Source organism: Protobothrops mucrosquamatus, unplaced genomic scaffold (assembly GCF_001527695.2).
Source record: "Protobothrops mucrosquamatus isolate PMUCROS unplaced genomic scaffold, P.Mucros_1.0 scaffold765, whole genome shotgun sequence".
Classification (NCBI taxonomy): Eukaryota; Metazoa; Chordata; class Lepidosauria; order Squamata; family Viperidae; genus Protobothrops; species Protobothrops mucrosquamatus.
Window position 1 is genome coordinate 111,933 of NW_015387033.1, and position 14,795 is coordinate 126,727.

Below are 14,795 nucleotides of genomic sequence, written 5' to 3' on the forward strand. Positions count from 1 at the left end.
GGCATAGTTCCCCCATGCTGGCTGAGGAATTCTGGGAGTTGAAGTCCGCGAGTCATGAAGGGGCCATAGTTCCCTCATGCTGGCTCAGGAATTCTGGGAGTTGAAGTCCATCAGTCATGAAGGGGTCATAGTTCCCCCATGCTAGCTGAGGAATTCTGGGAGTTGAAGTCCACAAGTCATGAAGGCATAGTTCCCCCATGCTAGCTGAGGAATTCTGGGAGTTGAAGTCCACAAGTCATGAAGGCATAGTTCCCCCATGCTAGCTGAGGAATTCTGGGAGTTGAAGTCCACAAGTCATGAAGGCATAGTTCCCCCATGCTGGCTGAGGAATTCTGGGAGTTGAAGTCCGCGAGTCATGAAGGGGCCATAGTTCCCTCATGCTGGCTGAGGAATTCTAGGAGTTGAATTCCACAAGTCCTAAAAGCATCAAGTTTGAAGACCCCTGATTTAGAGACACAACTATAGGATGCCGCGAACAGGGAATTCCTGCAAATCGCCCGTTCATTATTTATTTATTAAATTTATTAAATTTATTTATTAAATTATTATCACGACAGAGGCTTTGTTGGCTTTTTAAAGCAGCCGCTCCTTCGCCAATTTAGTACCTGTAGTCCTTGACTTACGGCCATTCGTTTAGTGACCGTTCCAGGTTACAACCGCACTGGGGAAAAAAGTGACTTAATCGTTTGTCACACTGACGACCGACACAGCATCCCCGTGATCAGAATTCAGTTGCTTGGCAACCGACTCCCATTGAGGACGCTTGCAGTTTCCCAGGCCTTCTCGCAAGCCAAGTCACTGAGGAAACCAAGATTCCCTGAACTGCCGTGCAGCGATTCGCTTAACGACTGCGGCGAGGAAGGTCGTAAAACAGGGCAAAACAAAACGCCTCGCTTAACCCCAGAAACCCTGGGCTCCCTTGCGGCCGTAAATCAAGCACTACCGCTAGAGGCTTTTAAAGCGATGGCACCCCACTTTGGCTCCCTCAAGACTTGTGGACTTCAACTCCCAGAATTCCCCAGCCAGCCATGGCTGGCTGGGGAATTCTGGGAGTTGAAGTCCACAGATCTTAAAAGGGGCCACGGTTGGACTCTCCCGCTTAACCACGCACCCGGTGTGAAGACTGAAGACCCTACAAAGAACAGCTTCAGGTGTGAGATGTTCCTTTTTTGTTTTAGGACATATTTCACACCTGCCTGTGCAAGATAGTTTGCTGGCACAAAGAAGACAGAAGCGCCAAATTATTAGCACAGGAGGTTTGACTTTCTAAATTTCTTTCTGCTGCAAGGACTCTGTGCGCTCTGATTTTTTCCCGGCGTGGCTGCGTGGCTTCTCTCTCAAGTTTTTTGCTCCTTTTTTTTTTTTGTTTTTGGGGAGATATTCAGGAATTTGGGTTGGAATGCTTCTCTCCTTCATGACCCCCCCCTCCCTCTTTGCGAGCTCCCTTCCTTTCGTTAGGCTCACCGTGCCCAAGGCGGTTGTCGCATCACGGGGGTCTTTTGCGGTGGCCGAGTCGTGATGTGAGAACCGGGGTCTCCCAAGCTGCGCACCGAGACTCCCAACGCATGTGCTTGACAAGTGGGTGGGGTGGGGGATATATATATATAATTATTATTATTATTATTATTATTATTTTATTTTTTTAAAAAAAAACACATTTTTCTTTGGGGTAAATGCATGGACTGGGTTGGTAAGTATTTAAGGCTTTCTGTTGTTCGGCGTTCGCCGATCCGTTGCGGGTTATAAAATAGGCGCTTTGGGGCAAACGCCGTGCCGAAGGAATAGATCTGGTCTCTTTAAGCGTTAATGCTGCCCAAATTACCTTTTCGCCTGTGGCACTGGATCTATTCTGCGGCTTGTCCAATTTGCTCCTTCACCTGCCACTGAAGTCTCTGCTGGATGGAAAGAAAGTTCTCTTTAATTGTCTAGTCCTTCTCTCGTTTTTCTTCTTTCTTTCTTCCTTCCTTCCTTCCCTTTCCTTCCCTCCTCTCCTCTCCTCTCCTCTCGTCTCCTCTTCTCTTCTCTTTCTCCCTCCCTTTCTCTTCTCTTCTCTTTCTCCCTGTCCCTCCTCCTCTCTTCTCCTTCTCTTCTTTTCCTCTTCTCTTCTCTTCTCTTCTCTCGTCTCCTCTTTTCTTCTCTTTCTTCCTCCCTGTCCCTCCCTCCCTTCCTTCTCTCCTCTTCTCTTCTCTTCTCTCCTCTTCTCTTTCTCCCTCCCTCCTTCTCTTCTTTTCCTCTTCTCTTCTCTTTCTCCCTCCCTGTCCCTCCCCTCCTTTTCTCCTCCTCTCCTCCTCTTCTCTTTCTCCCTCTCTTCCTTTTCTCCTCTCCTCCTCTCCTCTTCTCTTTCTCCCTCCCTCCCTTTTCTCCTCTCCTCTTCTCTTCTCTCCTTTCTTTTCTCTTCTCTTTCTCCCTCCCTGTCCCTCCCCTCCTTTTCTCCTCCTCTCCTCTTCTCTTCTCTTTCTCCCTCTCTTCCTTTTCTCCTCTCCTCCTCTCCTCTTCTCTTTCTCCCTCCCTCCCTTTTCTCCTCTCCTCTTCTCTTCTCTCCTTTCTTTTCTCTTCTCTTTCTCCCTCCCTGTCCCTCCCCTCCTTTTCTCCTCCTCTCCTCTTCTCTTCTCTTTCTCCCTCCCTTCCTTTTCTCCTCTCCTCTTCTCTCCTCTTCTTTTCTCTTCTCTTTCTCCCTCCCTTTTCTCCTCTCCTCTCCTCTTCTTTTCTCTTCTCTTTCTCCCTCCCTCTCNTCCCTCCCCTCCTTTTCTCCTCCTCTCCTCTTCTCTTCTCTTTCTCCCTCTCTTCCTTTTCTCCTCTCCTCCTCTTCTCTTTCTCCCTCCCTCCCTTTTCTCCTCTCCTCTTCTCTTCTCTCCTTTCTTTTCTCTTCTCTTTCTCCCTCCCTGTCCCTCTCTTCCTTTTCTCCTCCTCTCCTCTTCTCTTTCTCCCTCCCTTCCTTTTCTCCTCTCCTCTTCTCTTCTCTCCTCTTTCTCCCTCCCTTCCTTCTCTTCTTTCTTTTCTCTTCTCTCCCTCCCTATCCCTCCCTCTCTTCTCCTTCCTTCCTTCTTTCATTACTTTTTCTTTTTTCTCTCTTTATTTTTCTCTATTTTTCTTTTCCTTTCTTTATTACTACTTCTTTTCTTCTCTCTCTCTCTCTCTCTCTCCAGGTTGTTTTCGCCAAAGAATTAAAGGCCAAACGGTTCAGTTTTTCCCCTCCTCCTTTTCCAGCCACCAAGGTCGTGGACAAACAGGGCTTTTCCTGTGTTTGACATTGTCTTGTTATTCCGAACGGCAGATAGCAAGAAACTGGGAAAAGCCTTTGTGTAGAGGAGGGCCGGACATTTTTTTTTTTCGTTTCTTTTCTTTTCTTTTTGTAAAAAGGAAAGGAATCAGGTGATTCTGGAAAGGGCCGAGGGATTCTGTCCAAGAATTCCACCCCTTCAGGGGCTTCTCCTTTCCCGTGTCTGTGTTTCAGAGCCGGCAGCTGGAGTCTGAGACGGGCACCACGGAGGAGCACAGCCTGAACAAGGAGGCCAGGAAGTGGGCGACCCGCGTGGCCCGCGAGCACAAGAACATCGTCCACAGTCAGCGGGTGAGTAGACATCGGAATCCAGTGCCGGCGCAGGCAGGGGATGCTGGGATTTGAAGCCCGATTTATACGCAAGGCACCAGGCGGAAGAAATCTGGGTTGGAGAGCCCACAGGACACGGAGGGAAGGAAGTCCACGGGTCTCCCGTCCGTGTCCTGTTGCCTTTGACTAGGAGAGAGTCACAATCAAACCCTGATTAGCCCTCAGTGGCTTCCTTCCCTCCTGATTAGCCATGAAAACTCTGATACTTTGGTCCTTCCTTCCTTCCTTCCTTCCTTCCATCCATCCTTCTCCATGCTCTCTTCTTTTGTTCCTGCCTTCCCGTCCTTTCTTCTCCTTCCTTCCTCCCTTCCTCTCTGTTCCCTTCATTTATTCTTTTCTTCCCTCCCTCTCTCTCTACTCCTTCCTTCCCCACACACTCTTCCTTTCTTCCCTTCCTTTCTTTTCCCCTCCTTCCCTTCATTTATTCCCCTCCACCGCTTTCCCTCCCCTTCCCCTCTTCTCCACACTCTTCCCTTCTTCCCTCCCCTCCTTCCCTTCCTCTACTCCCTTCATTCCTTCCTTCCTCGTTTTTCCTCTCCTCCCTCCCTCCCTTCCTTCCTCCGTCCCTCTCTATTCTTCCCTCCCTCCCTCTCTCCCTTCCTTCCTCCCTCCCTCCCCCTCTCTCCTTTCCTCCCTCCTTCCCTTCCCCCCTCTATTCTTTCCTCCCTCCCTCCTTCCCTCCCTCTCTATTCTTTCCTCCCTCCCTTCCTCTATTCTTTTCTTCCTCCCTCCCTCCTTCCCTCCCTCCCTCCCTCCCTCCCTCTCTATTCTTTCTTCCCTCCCTCCCTCCTTCCTCCCTCCCTCCTCTATCCTTTTCTTCTTCCCTCCTTCCCTCCCTCCCTCCCTCTCTATTCTTTCTTCCCCCCCTTCCTCCCTCCCTCCTCTATCCTTTTCGTCCTCCCTTCTTCCCTTCCTCCCTCCCTCTCTATTCTTTCTTCCCTCCCTCCCCCCTCTATCCTTTCCTCCCTTCCTCCCTCCCTTCCTACCTACCTAGACTGGGTAGACCCAAGTTATCATCCCCTTCCAGCCATGTGGAGGGGGGGGATTTTCCCTGGGAGATCCTGGGCCTGTCCCCCCTCTCTCAGCCCAGCCCAGGCCCACCTCTCTGGGTTCCTCCTGTGGGGAAAAGTAGCAGAGGCCTGCGGCTGTTTCCCGACTCCTGGAGAAAAAGAGGGAAGGCCAGCTCAAGAAGCGAACGACCGGATTTTTTGAATCTCTTCCCATTCCCGTCAAGGGCTTGATTTCTCTTTAAGAAGGAGATATTTGACCGCTTCCTCTTTTGGGCAGACCCTGGAGGAGCTGGAGTGCCACGGCCCGGTGGCCACCGAGCAGAGCCGAGCCGAGCTGGAGCAGAAGATTGACGAAACCCGGGAGAACATCCGCAAAGCCGAGGTAGGAGGAAGGTTGATGCCGTTCTTTTTTTTTTTTTACAGCCGTGCCTTCTTGGTCCCAGACACTCTTCCCTCTTCCCTTTTGCCTCCCCTGCTCTCCCACCGTTCCCGTTTTTTTTTTTTACTTTGCATTTTATATTTTGGTCAACGAATAAAAGAATTTGGAGCCTTAAAAAAAAAAGAGAGAGCACAAACAACAGGAGACCACCTCCCTTTGTGCTATCTTCTATCCTCGGCCGTTTCTGCTGGACAGTTGTTGTTTTTTTTTATTTGCACTTCCTTTTTTGCGTTCCTGTCATCCCAAGGATGTTTAGCCTTCCGTTGTAAGGATTTATTGCAGCATTGCTCGATTTCCCCCCCCCAGCTGGCAGGATTCTGGGAGTTGAAGTCCACCCATCTTGAAAGTCACTAAAAGGTTGAGAAACGGTGATTTATGGTCAGGGTTTGCTTTCCCCCCTCTGGGAGGCACAGCAAATAAAGCAATAAAATTGGGCTTAGCTCTCCGGGGGAGTTGAAAACACAATTTCTCAGATAAAAATGTGTGATCTCCAAAGGCTCCCTGGGAGAATATTTATAGGAAACTGAGATGTCGCATTTGTGACAGGCCAGCAGTTTCTCTCTCTCCTCTCCTCCCTCCCTCTCTCTCTCTCTCTCTTTCTCCTCTCTTTCTCTCTTCTCTCTTTCTTCTCTTTTAATCCTCTCTTGCTCTTTCACCGTTTCACTTTCTCTGTCTCTGTCTGCCTTCTCACTTTCTCTTCTTTTTCTCTCTCTCTCTCCTCTTTCCCCTTTCTCTTTCTTCTTTTTCTCTTCTCTCTCTCTCTCTCCTCTTTCTCCTTTCTCTCTTTCTCTCTTTTTTTCTCCTCTCCCTTCTCTCTTCTCTTCCTCTCTTCTCTCTTTCTCTTTCTTTCACTTTCTCTGTCTCCACTCTTTCCCTCTTCTCTTTTTTCTCTCTCCTCTTTTTCTCTTTCTCTCCTCTTTCTCCCTTCTCTTCTTCTCCCTCTCTCTCTCCTTTCTTTCTTTCTTTCTCCCTCTCCCTCTCCCTCTCTCTTTCTCCTCTCTTTCTCTCTTCTCTCTTTCTTCTCTTTTAATCCTCTCTTTCTCTTTCACTGTTTCTCTGTCTCTGTCTGCCTTCTTTCTTTCTCTCTTCTTTTTCTCTTCTCTCTCTCTCCTCTTTCTCCCTTCTCTCTTTCTCTCTCTCTTTTTCTCTTCTCTCTTTCTCTCCTCTCCCTTCTCTTCCTCTCTTCTCTCTTTCTCTTTCTCTCTTTCTCTTTCTCTGTCTCTGCTCTTTCCCTCTTCTCTTTTTTCTCTCTTTTCTCTCTCCTCTTTCTCCCTTCTCTTCTCCCTCTCTTTCTCTCCCTCCCTTTCTTTCTCCCTCCTCTCTCTCTCTCTCTCTCTCTCTCTCTCTCTCTCTCTCTCTCTCTTTCTTTCTTTTTCTCTGGGTATTTTCTGGATCACATTCTCTTCTTTGATAATTGTGGCTGGGTCTCTGACCCCAGGCATTCCCAACAAAATGCAGCTACCTAAGGCCACATTTGGCTGCCCTCTATAGCTGCCAGCTATGTTTCGCACGCCAAACGTTTCGCTTGAGCTTTCATGTAGAGAAAGACGGATTGTAGAAGCGCAATTTCTTGCAGGTAGATTAGCAGCTCTGTTGCCCACGCTGGCTGGGGACTTCTGGGAGTTGAAGTCCGCCCATCTTAAAGTTGCCAGACCTTAGAAGTCCTGGTGCAAAGTAGGTGTTCTCCTCGGCGGCCCTTCATTTAGTGACCGTTCAAAGTTACAACAGCACTGAAAAATGACCGTTTTTCACACCTAACGACCAGCATTCCCAGGGTAACGGGATCAAAATTCAGCTGCTTGTCAACTGACTCGTATTTGTGTCGGTCGCACAGCGTCCCGGGGGTGTCACATGATCCCCTTTTGCGACCTTCTGACAAGCAAGTCAGTGGGGGAAGCCAGATTCACAATGGCCGTGCTACTTAATTTAACAACTGGCAAGCGATTCGCTTAAGAACTGGGGCCAGAAAGGTGGTAAAATGGGGCAAAACCCGCTTAACATCTGTCCTCGTTCAGCAAGGGAAGTTTTGCGCTGCCTTGCGGTCGTAAGCCGAGGACTTACCTGTACCCAACAAGGCCCCTATCCACCCGCACACGAGCCACCTTCTTCCGGAATGTGCTTATAATACACTAGAGCAGGGCTTTTCAACCAGTGGTAGGGGTACCACCTGTGGTACATTGGCACCTGGCAGGGGGTACGCGGCCATCCTAGAAAAGTGGTAGCAGGGGAGGGGAATGAGCTGAACCGGTGGTAGCACCGCACAAGCCTGAACGAGAGACGGCTGGAGCTGCAGGGCTGTCAGGGCTCAGCGGAAGCGCCAGGATCAGTGCCAGGATCCAGCTGGAGCTCGGTGCTGATCCTGGCGCTTCTGCTCAGCCCTGAAGAAGTGCCGATCAGCTGGAATGTTGCAGCATCTCCAGGGTCTTGTGATTTACATTCAGATGCTTGGCAACTGATTCATATTTATGACGGTCACAGTGTCCCAGGGTCATGTGAAGTGACCAAAACCTGCTGCAACCGCCCAGCAGACGGGGGGAATAAAAACCAAACACCCCCCCACCCCACCCCCACTGCCAATCCTCAACAGAAATGCTCACAACAATGAAAACCTCGGACAGGAGGAAGAGCGCGGCCGGGCGAGCAGGCAGGTGTCTTGCTCGGCTGTGGCTTGGGGGACACTTTTTTCAGTGCCATTGTAACTTCGAAGAGTCACTAAGCGAACTGTTGTAAGTCGAGGACTACCTGTACTTTATCCCTTTTTTCCTTTTTTTTTTTTTTTTTGTCAAGTTTTTGACACCTTGCTAGGCGACTGGTGGTACTCGGATGTTGCCATATCCTAAAAGTGGCACAATGGGTGAAAAGGTCGAAAAACCCTGGTTTAGGGAGCCTAAATCTAATCCCGTCTATATTTTTGGGAGAAAATAACGAACTCGACGCGAAGACACCATTTTATTTTGAAAACGAACAAAAGTCCTGCAGAAAAACCCTGCCAGGCAAGACAGCAGGAACGTAACACCGCTTTAAATTTACGCCCTGTTTGTTCCAGCAGTTGATCCCCTCAACTGGTGTTTTCAATCGCACCGGCCCTAGTGGGTTGCACATCCATAGTAGTGTGTTAATAAATACATCCACCGTTTACACCCCTTGGTGTTTGTCCTCATGTTAGGGAAATAATTTGGCTCCCACAGATGGCTCTTGCCTACTTAATCAAGGCTAATTCCTCCACAAATGACCTGCCCAGCTGACATTATTAGCACATTAAAAAAAAAGAGAGAGAGAATCGCCAGCCTCCATCACGCAATTTGTTGGTGCTTTTTTTATCGCCTACCTTTGCCGGTTGTGGGTTTTTAAAAAGCAGAGGCCCCTTGTCTGAAATTTGGATAAAAATACTTTGCTGAATTGTGGGATTTCTTGGTGTTACCCAGAAGTGAGGTTTTGGGATGGGATGGGATGGGATGGGATAGAAAAGAAAAGAAAAGAAAAGAATAGAATAGAATAGAATAGAATAGAATAGAATAGAATAGAATAGAATAGAATAGAATAGAATAGAATAGAATAGAATATATGGAATGGAATGCAATGGAATGGAATGGAATTACAGAATATTGCCTGGCTGAGGAATTCTGGGAGTTGAAGTCCACAAGTCATAAAAGGGCCAAGTTTGAAGACCCCTGACGTTAACAGTATAGATAATCCTTGACTTATGACTGTTAACAGTACAGATACGTACCATTGTAACTGAGCTCACAATTATGCTTGTAAGGCGTGTTAAGTTGGGGGATTTGGGGCTAATTACCAGGAGACGGTGAGTTCTAGTTCCGCCTTAGCCATGAAAGCTGGCTAGGTCAAGCCACCTCACAGGCTTGTTGTTGTGGGGAAAAGAGGAAGAGGAAGGTGTGTTGGATATGTTTGCAGCCTTAAGTTGTTTGTAAAAATCATACAGGCAGGATACAAACAAACAAATATAATGCTGCCCATTTGCCGTATCTAAAATCTCCTTCCAGATTTATTTGACTAAACCAGGGGTAGACAACCTTGGCTCTTTTATGACTTGCGGACTTCAACTCCCAGAATTCCTGAGCCAGCCATGCTGAGGGGAAAGGCAGAGGTTTCCATGCTGGCTCAGGAATTCTGGGAGTTGAAGTCCACCAGTCATGAAGGGGCCATAGTTCCCCCATGCTGGCTCAGGAATTCTGGGAATTGAAGTCCACGAGTCATGAAGGGGCCATAGTTCCCCCACGCTGGCTGAGGAATTCTGGGAGTTGAAGTCCGCAAGTCATGAAGGGGCCATAGTTCCCCCATGCTGGCTCAGGAATTCTGGGAATTGAAGTCCACGAGTCATGAAGGGGCCATAGTTCCCCCACGCTGGCTGAGGAATTCTGGGAGTTGAAGTCCCCGAGTCATGAAGGGGCCANCCACCAGTCATGAAGGGGCCATGATTCCCTCATGCTGGCTCAGGAATTCTGGGAGTTGAAGTCCATGAGTCATGAAGGGGCCATGATTCCCTCATGCTGGCTCAGGAATTCTGGGAGTTGAAGTCCATGAGTCATGAAGGGGCCATAGTTCCCCCATGCTGGCTGAGGAATTCTGGGAGTTGAAGTCCACCAGTCATGAAGGGGCCATAGTTCCCTCATGCTGGCTCAGGAATTCTGGGAGTTGAAGTCCATGAGTCATGAAGGGGCCATGATTCCCTCATGCTGGCTCAGGAATTCTGGGAGTTGAAGTCCACCAGTCATGAAGGGGCCATAGTTCCCCCATGCTGGCTCAGGAATTCTGGGAGCTGAAGTCCACGAGTCATAAAAGAGCCAAGGTTGCCTACTCTTGGACTAAACTATTCCTTCAGCAATTATAGTTTGGCTGGGGATAATGGGAAGTGTAATCAGTAGTGTTGCAAATTGTGAAGATCGGTTGATGGATAAACCTGCAGCTTTTAGGGTAGTGCACAGGTCCCTATTTGCACCCAGTTCATGCTAGCGCCTGTTAGTTTTCTCTTCTCCGCTCGGTCCTCTGTGGGTTTTTTTTTCCTAAGCTTTGAGGGCCCTTTTTTTTTTCCCTTCGTTGTCACCTCTCCGATCTGGTTTTGGAATAACTCACTCCTACGTGGGCAAAGATCCTACTTATTCTGCCCTCCTTGGAAAAGTGGCCCCTGTGGGAAAGGCCACCAACGGGAGATCCCAAGTCACGTATCCGATGCTTCAGCGATAAGCAATATTGAAAAATTAGGTCTGGGGCCAAAGTTATATTTTCTGCTCTTTCCCAGGAAAACTTCCTCTGAACTTTACTCTCCGTCCTCCCATGCACTCCCCCCTTGATCTAAAAGTAACCTAGTTTGCGTAGGGCAGTTCTCAGTTCCTGCATAAAATATGTGCTGGGCGTTGACCAAGCTGTGGAATCTTGGTTTCTTAGTTCCAGGGCTAACTTTTGGCATGACAGGTTCCCATAGAAAATGTGGGCAAAAATTTTTTTGTTGTTAGTTGCGAAGTCGTGTCCGACCCATCGCGTCCCCATGGACAACGTTCCTCCAGGCCTTCCTGTCCTCTACCATCTTCTGGAGTCCATTGAAGCTCACACCTATTGCTTCAGGGACTCCATCCAGCCCCCTTATTCTCTGTCGTCCCCTTCTTCTCTTGCCCTCCATCTTTCCCAGCATCAGGCTCTTCTCCAGTGAGTCCTTCCTTCTCCTTAGGTGGCCAAAGTCCTTGAGTTTCCACTTCAGGATCTGGCCTTCTAAAGAGCAGTCGGGGTTGATCTCCTCCAGGACTGACCGGTTGGATCGCCTTGCAGTCCAGGCGACTCGCAGGAGTCTTCTCCAGCACCAGAGTCCAAAGGCCTCAATTCTTTGTCGCTCAGCCTTTCTTATGGTCCAACTTTCACAGCCATACGTTGCAACTGGGAAAACCATGGCCTTGACTATACGCACTTTTGTTGGCAGGGTGACGTCTCTGCTTTTTAGTATGCTGTCTAGATTTGCCACGGCTTCCCTCCCCAGGAAAATTACGAAATTACAAAGGCATTTTTGCACATAGCTCCGGTCTCATTCTTACTTGCTTCCAGAACAGAAACAGCCTTGTTCAAAAAGCTGAGCGTTGTCCTTTGATTTTTCTTGACTTCTGATAACATTGTTGGCAAAATCTACACGGATTGAGGGTGGGGGGGGGTCCTGCTCCTGTGTGCAGGTCTGATCATAGAGAAGGGCTATTAGGTGACAGCCAAAGGCATATATTCAACCCAGAAGCCTGGCGTTCAGAGAGATCAGCCATCGACAGACCCATAGAGATAAACAACAACTACATACCAATCAAACGAGACCATCTAACGGTAAATAAGGACAGCCTCTCCTAGCCAGCCATCAGAGCACCCAGCTCAGCAGAGGTTAACATCAAGGTTAATACTATACCAACATCAAGCAGTAAACAATGGCCCAACCAGGGAACTACCAACTCAGATAGTCTGAGTAAACAACAGCCTAAGCCAGTGATGGCAAACCTTTTAGAGACCAAGTGCCCAAACTGCAATCGAAACCCCATTTATGCATCGTCGGGTGCCAGATGGGTGTGGCCCATTGGGTGGGCGTGGCTGCGGTGGTAACGGCAGACGGTGGGACTAAAAAGTTCAATCAATCAATTCCAACTTTGCAAGATCTTTTTTTTCCCGCAAGAAGTTGAAATTGATTGATTGAACCTTTTTTTTTTTGCACATGGCGGTGGAGACCTAAAGTGAAAAGGTTTTATAAAACCCAGCTGAAGGCCTAGGACTGGGGCAATGGCGCGAGTGCCCACAGAGAGGGCTCTGAGTGCTGCCTCTGGTACCCGTGCCCTAGGTTCACCACCACTGGCCTAAGCAAGGAATCACCAAAACTTTCTCACCAACATTGACAGCCATTAATATATAAACAGGGAGCAAAAAAAACCCCTCCCTTCTAACACTGATGATGTTATCTGTGCTGGGTAATGAAACGTCTGCAAGAAAACCACCAAGGACTCCACAGCTTTCCTCCTCCTCCTCCTCCTCCTCCTCCTCCTCCTCCTCCTCGCAAACCCCCCTCCCTTCTAGCACTGCTGATGTTACCTTGCTAGGTAATGAAACCTCTGCAAGAAAACCACCAAGGTCAGAGAGCACCAAAGTCTCCATAGTCGTTCTCCTCCTCCTCCTCTTCCTGCTCCTCCTCGCAAACCCCCTCCCTTCTAGCACTGATGATGTTACCTAGCTGGGTAATGAAACATCTGCAAGGAAACCCCCAAGCTCAGAGAGCACCAAGGACCTCATATTCATCCGTGACACAGACCAGCGATTTAGTATGTCATGGGGGTAATGGCCAGCCACCTGACCCAAACATTGATCAGACAGAAGCCCCACGGGGGAAGTTAGGAGAATTGCCGGTTCTTCTAATGGAGCCCTCGGAGTCCAGGAACAAGGAATAACTCAAAAATACTGCAAGGCAGGGTTGAGATAAATGCTCTTTTTGAATCTTGTAAGCAGGGAGCAACTAAGAGGCAGCGAGGAGGAAGAAGATCAAAGGGCCGAGGAAGGCTGTCTTTAAGATGCTTGCTGATAAAAGGGTCGATATCCAGTTTCCAAGATGATGTAACCTCAGCCCCATTTTCTTGCAATCGATCTGATGGATGAGAGTCTGCCAGCATCCATAGCTGTCTTGACAGCAAGCCCTGTTCGAAATCTTGCCAAACTAAAGCAACTGAAAATAGACTCTGAGAATCACTAAGGATGAGAGCCTTCTAATTCTCTTTCTCCCAACCAAAGGATCTAAGCCAGGGGTAGTCAACCTTGGCTCTTTTATGACTCGTGGACTTCAACTCCCAGAATTCCTGAGCCAGCTAAGCTGGCTCAGGAATTCTGGGAGTTGAAGTCCACGAGTCATAAAAGAGCCAAGGTTGACTACCCCTGATCTAAGCTTTGCCACCTTTTGGCCGTTTGAAACGCAGCCTCTCCTGGCCTGGGAATCCAGACCGCGTTCCACCACATCCCTACAGGTCCATATTCTCAAGACTTTTATCTACTATCTGAGAGACAGATACAGACAATTCAATGGTCAAAAAAGTAAGGTTCTACATGTAGGCAAGAAAAACCAAATGTACAGGTATAGTATAGGGGGTACCTGGCTCAATAGTAGTAACTGTGAGAGGGACCTCGGAGTCCTAGTAGACAATCACTTAAATAGGAGCCAGCCATGTGCTGCAGCTGCCAAAAAAGCCAACACAGTGCTAGGCTGCATCAACAGAGGGATAGAATAAGATCACGTGAAGTGTTAATACCACTTTACAAGGCCTTGGTAAGGTCACACTTGGAATACGGCATCCAGTTTTGGTCACCACGATGTAAAAAAGATGCTGAGACTCTAGAAAGAGTGCAGAGAAGAGCAACAAAGATGATTAGGGGACTGGAGGCTAAAGCATATAAGGAAAGGCTGCTGGAATTGGGTATGTCTAGTTGAATTGGGTATGTCTAGTTGAAACCAGGAGAGGTTGAGTTCTAGTACCACTTAGGCACAAAAGCTGGCTGGGTGATGTTGGCCAGTCACAAAGCAGATTGTGGTTTCTAATCCCGCCTTAGCCATGAAAACCAGCTGGTTGACTTGGGCCAATCACCATGAGACAATGAGTTCTAGTCCCGCCTTAGGCACGAAAACTGGCTGGGTGACTTTGAGCCAATCACCAGGAGGCGGTGAGTTCTAGTCCCGCCTTAGGCACGAAAACCGGCTGGGTGACTTTGGGCCAATCACCAGGAGAAAATGAGTTCTAGTCCCGCCTTAGGCACGAAAACCGGCTGAGTGACTTTGAGCCAATCACCAGGAGGCAATGAGTTCTAGTCCCGCCTTAGGCACGAAAACCGGCTGGGTGACTTTGGGCCAATCCCCAGGAGACGGTGAGTTCGAATCCTGCTTTAGGGATGAAAGCCAACTAGAGGTTTTTGGGCCAGTCCCTCTCTCCCGGCCTAACCCACCTCGCTAGGTTGTTGTGGGGAAAAGAAGAGGAAGAAGGAGTATTAGGTATGCTTGCTGCCGTTGAGTTATTCATAAGCAAGAATAAATGCAGAATAAAAATCAATCTCTTCCTCTCTGTCTCTCTTTCTCCTCTTAGATCATCAAGTTGAAAGCCGAAGCTCGCCTGGACCTCCTGAAGCAGATTGGCGTTTCGGTGGACACTTGGCTGAAAAGTGCAATGAATCAAGTGATGGAGGAACTGGAGAACGAGCGGTGGGCCAGCCTGCCAGCCATGGCCAGCAACGGCTCTTCACACGTGGTAGGGCTGGGAGTCTCTAACCGTCCCCTTTTCGGTCCCCAAAGCACAGTCCTCCTCCTCCTCCTCCCCCCTCCTCCCTTCTAGCCCTGATGATGTTCCCTAGTTGGGTCATGAAATGTCTGCAAGAAAACCACCCAACTCAGAGAGCACCAAGGACCCCACAGTCCGTCCGTCCTTCCTTCCTTCCTTCCTTCCTTCCTTCCTTCCTTCCTTTCAGCACTGATGATGTTACCTAGTTGGGTCATGAAATGTCTGCAAGAAAACCACCCAACTCAGAGAGCACCAAGGATCCCACAGTCCTTCCTTCCTTCCTTCCTTCCTTCCTTCCTTCCTTCCTTCCTTCCTTCCTTCCTTCCTTCCTTCCTTCCTTCCTTCCATCCTTCCTTCCTTCCTCCTTCCTTCCTTCCTTCCTTCCTTCCAGCACTGATGATGTTACCTAGTTGGGTCATGAAATGTCTGCAAGAAAACCATCCAACTCA

The 14,795-nt window shown here is 48.7% G+C and overlaps 1 protein-coding gene across 1 annotated transcript in view; it reads left to right on the forward strand.

The window, feature by feature from the left end:
* FCHSD2 (FCH and double SH3 domains 2) overlaps positions 1 to 14,795 on the forward strand; it is a 68,021-nt gene that overhangs the window by 40,270 nt on the left and 12,956 nt on the right. The window contains exons 9-11 of the mRNA XM_015818570.1: positions 3,455 to 3,571; positions 4,898 to 5,002; positions 14,155 to 14,316. Of these exons, the coding sequence (XP_015674056.1) occupies positions 3,455 to 3,571; positions 4,898 to 5,002; positions 14,155 to 14,316 (384 nt within the window). The remainder of the gene's footprint in view (positions 1 to 3,454; positions 3,572 to 4,897; positions 5,003 to 14,154; positions 14,317 to 14,795) is intronic.